The sequence below is a fragment of the Alligator sinensis genome, unplaced genomic scaffold, assembly GCF_000455745.1.
Source record: "Alligator sinensis unplaced genomic scaffold, ASM45574v1 scaffold294_1, whole genome shotgun sequence".
Lineage (NCBI taxonomy): Eukaryota > Metazoa > Chordata > Crocodylia > Alligatoridae > Alligator > Alligator sinensis.
Genome location: NW_005842305.1, coordinates 79,583 through 83,832, shown reverse-complemented (window position 1 = coordinate 83,832; position 4,250 = coordinate 79,583). Strand labels below are relative to the sequence as shown.

Here is a 4,250-nt window from a genome sequence, read left to right as displayed (position 1 = left end):
CATCGCGATGGCTGTTTGCAATCCAGCATGGAGACGCGGCTCCGCTGCCTCCTCGTCCGCCAAACGGCCCGAAGTGAACTCCGAGCGCCCTCCCCGCCGCACGCCGGGACGCACCGGGGAGCGGGGAAGAAAACGCAAAAAAACTCCGCACACGCTCACGAGCCGCCCGGAGTCGGGCACACGCTCCTCCAGCGCCCCGCGCCCCCGCCTCCCTGCCCCCGCTCCGGCTCTCCGCTTACCTTTCTTTTGGGCATAGTTGCACCTTAATAGTTGATTGCAAAAGCTACGGGGAGAGAGAGATTTAAAAAACAAAAAACCACCCCCCCGAAATTAAAGACAAGCCTTCCCCCCTCCCGGAAAAAAAACCCCAAAAAACTGTTTCAACCGCTCTGCAAGAATAATACAAATAAAAAGAAGAAGTGCCAAGGGACCAAGAGTTAATTGCAGCAGAAACTGAACAAAAAAAAAAATCCCCCCCCCCTCTTTATTGCAAACAGTAAAATACACCAACACGCAACCAAACTGCATGAATGGGGAGCGCGAGACGGGTCCGGGCGGAGAGTGATGTGCGCGCCGGCCAATGGGAGGCTCGGGCGAGAGTGCGGGAGGCGGGCCGGGGAGGGGCGGCAGAGACGCTGGCTTTACGCTGTCTGCGCAGGGGACCGGCCTAGGGCGCGCGGTGAATACGGCTCGGCGGCCGAGCGGGGAAGAGAGTGCGATGGTGCCCTCCCTGCCTGTGCTGCTGTGGAGCCTGCCCGACACCCCCGTCGCTGCGAGGCTCCCTGGGGGGAGGGGGTTGCCAGGCTGGGCCCCCAGCCCCGAACGCCCCGGCGTACACGCAACTGCTCAGCCCCTGCAGCTGCAGAGCCCTCCTCCTTCTCGACATCCCCCCAGAGGCTGGGAAAGAAACTTCCCTGAAAGTTACCACAGGCAGCAGGACTGTGTCTGCTCTTCCCTGAGCCCGACAACATGGCTGCCTCGCCAGCTGCGCCTTCCCTCCCACAGCCGCAGCAGGGGCTGGAGCCCGGCAAGGGGCAGGGGCCCCGCTGCGGCCTGTGCGAGCCGTGGGGTTGCAGGGCCGCGCAGCGCGGGGAAGCCTGGGCCCGTCATTTCTAGACCGGGCTCGGCTGCCCCTGGCTCCCAGGGGGCTTCTGCTCCAGAGCTCCCGGGACAACGCAGCAGGGCTCCCCTGTGGGGTGAAATGTTGACAGCCTGGCTGTGCCACACGGCCGCTCCTATTTAATATTATTTATGGCAACAGAGCCCCCGTTAATGGCCTTTGCACATGGTACTTAACGGGATGTAGGAACCGCAATGCCAGCTGTGGCAACCGAATAATGTCATCTTGTTCTACCTGTTGGAAAGCATCACCCGGCATTGCTGTGTTATGCACTACAGCCTCTCCCCCAGGTATACTGCATATTTTTCAGGCTTGGCACCAGTCATGTTAGGAAGCTGGGAAGAAGGTGGTTCTAGTTTTGTTTGTTTGTTTTTAAATTGCATGTTAAATAGGCTTTGTGGATGTGAAAAAATTGCGTGTTAGGTTACTATGCACACTTGGAGTGGTGTTAGGTCCTTACACACAAGAAAAGTGGTTGTTTGCTTTAAGAAATATAAGATGTTTCTTAAATGCTGTAGTATGTGGTGTCATTACTTATCAGATATTCTGTCCGGTTTTTGTTTAAGAAATAGTTTGAGCAAGGTCAGAACTCAGGTCTCCTTGCCAGGCGAATGGCCTAACCACTAGCTTATAGAGTCATGCTGCCTCCTATGTACTGTCCTGCTTTCAAGCCCTATAAATCTTTTAATAGTTTTTGCACAGTTACAGAGCTTCAACAGGTTGGAATAGTCTCTACCCATGTGATTAGGGCAAAGATTGTGGGCAATCGAAGATGAGGGTTTGAATCCCGTCAGGCAGAGAAGGGACTTGAACTAAAAGAGTGGCCTGTGTCAGCTACAACTATGTTTTGCAAGGATCCAGTCCTGTTGGTATATGTTAACCATGATTTTAGATTGCCTACTAGACAGGCAGAGGAATACCTTGTTTTTGGCTTCTGTAGGGGCTTGGGTATAAGCAGTCAAGATTGAGGCAGTTTTAGGCTCATGCTGAGGCATAACTAGGTGTGGATTTTAAATGTAAAAAAGTAAGGTGTCCCTGAAGGTTGGGTGCATCCAGGATTAGGTGGCAACTGAGCAATGGTTTTTTGGATTGCAATTTTAGACCTATGCGCCTATATTTTGCCTAAACCTAAGTCCTTTATTAGATCTGGCCCTGAATGTTTAAGGATGTTTAAAGTCCTGGGGTCACATATCTAATATAGGCCAGTACTGTGATTAAATAGGATTTACTGTTGGTTCCATCATCATTCAGTTCAGGAATTATGCACCCTTTCTGTACCTTGTATCTTTCCTTCAATAGTAGAAACACATAATTAGGACCTGAGGATCAATGGAGAATCCTTGTCAATCATGAACACTGCAACAGAGGCCTAAAATATATGAGGTCCTCTGAATATCAGAATCAACACTGAAACTACCTTGTACACATTATAATAATATCAAACTGAGACCTGAGGCCCTGTGAATGTTGTGGAATGGACAAAATACTGTAGCTGGTGGGAGAACTGCTACCCTTCACTTAAATAGGTAAAAAGCAGTTAATGTTCTTCTGTGAAACAACAGTAGCCTCCAAGTCAAGTCACATGTCACCACCCAAGGAATAGGAAAGGCCACTCAGGAATTTGACGTTTGTGAGTAAAGAGGCATTGCTGATTGTTATTTTTTGGTACTGATGTGGGTGAGGAAAGAGGGTCAGGAGAACTGCAGAAACATACATAGGAAAAAATTAAGGGAGCGCCTGATGTAGGAGCATGCACTTGGGAGTAAAAGTCTAAACAAAAGAGAGTTTTGGGTATAGTGCAATCTGAAAATGGCTTTGAAATTAAACCAAAAAGGTACCTTTTGGTCACAGAATCATAGTCGTGTACAGCCAGGAGGGACTTCAAGAGATCAGGCAATCCATTCCCTGCTCTGAGTTAGAATTGGTGTATATGGACTGTCCTTGGCAGATACTTGTCTAACTTGTTCTTGTAAACCTCCAACAAAGGAGATTCCAAAACCTTACCAGGTAGCCTGTTTCTGTTTGAAAGCTTTTTCTAATATCTAACTTTTGTCTTTGATGCAAATTAAACCAATATCTCCTTGTCCTTCCTCCAGTGGACATGGGGAGCAATTAATCACTGTCCTCTTTATAACTTTTTTTTACTTACAGGAAGACTCTTATTGTTTCCTCCCCTTTTATTCTCTTTTCTACATTAAACAAAACTAGTGCCTTCACTCTTTTTTTTTTCCATAGATCGTATTTTTTTTTTTAATCTTCTTGTTCACCTCTAGATTCTTTCCAAGTTCTTTCTATATTTTTCGTCTGGTGCCCAAACCAGATACAATGCTGAAGATTCACCAGCATCAAACAAACCAGAATAATTACCTTACACATCTTGTATATCATGCCTGTTTGTACATCCAAGAATGCAATTTCCCTGCTTTCTGCAACATCATCACGTTGTTGATTCATCCTCAGTGTGGCCCCACTCTAAGCCCTAGATCCTTTTCTGCAATACTGCAGCACCAGCGGTTCTTAACCTTTTCAGACTTGAGGCACCCCCTGATAGAGTCAAGGCATTCCTCCTTAGACTCAAGTCACCCCTAGGAAAATGCCAGCTCTTAGTTTTCGCTTGTTTTTTTTTACTACAGATAGAAATTAGAGCAATTTCTTCTGATGCAAAGAACTCCGAAAGACCACAGCAGAGCAGAATATTTTAACATTGTGGATTCCTTGAAATAAAGCTTTGTGTCTTGTGAATCATGTTTGCACACCTAACACTATGTGGCACCCTGCAGTGCCCCTGGAAGGATCTCAGCATCCTGGTTGAGAATCGGTGGACCTAGACAGTTTTTCCTATGTTCTTTTCCATTCCATTTAACTGTTCTTATAATCTTATCATGATTTAGGTGCTTATAAATTGGTAGTTTAATAGTTTGTTCTAGTATCTTTCTGGCTCTTGAAGTCAGACTAACTTGTCTATAGTTCTCTGGGTCTTCCAATTTTCTTTTTTTCAATAAAGGTGTTATGTTTGGCTTTCTCTAGGCCTCTGGGATATCTTGCCTCCTCTATGAGTTCTTGAAGATAACTGATAATATTTCAGAGATTACTTTGACTGGTTCCATAAGTATTCTAAGTCAAATTCCAT

General features: G+C 46.8%; 1 protein-coding gene across 6 annotated transcripts in view; it reads right to left on the bottom strand.

The window, feature by feature from the left end:
• HMGN5 (high mobility group nucleosome binding domain 5) overlaps positions 1–991 on the bottom strand; it is a 10,350-nt gene extending 9,359 nt beyond the window's left edge. Inside the window, exons 1-2 of one of the 6 annotated variants that reach the window (XM_006028330.3) lie at positions 926–991; positions 240–283 (exon numbers count right to left, since the gene is read on the bottom strand). In XM_006028330.3, the coding sequence (XP_006028392.1) occupies positions 240–254 (15 nt within the window). In that variant the 5' untranslated portion in view covers positions 255–283; positions 926–991. Of the gene's footprint in view, positions 1–239; positions 284–505; positions 632–925 lie in introns of those variants that run through there. The other 5 variants (XM_025209736.1, XM_025209735.1, XM_006028329.3 and 2 more) reach the window with 5 other exon arrangements.
• Between the last annotated feature and the right edge of the window lie 3,259 nt (positions 992–4,250).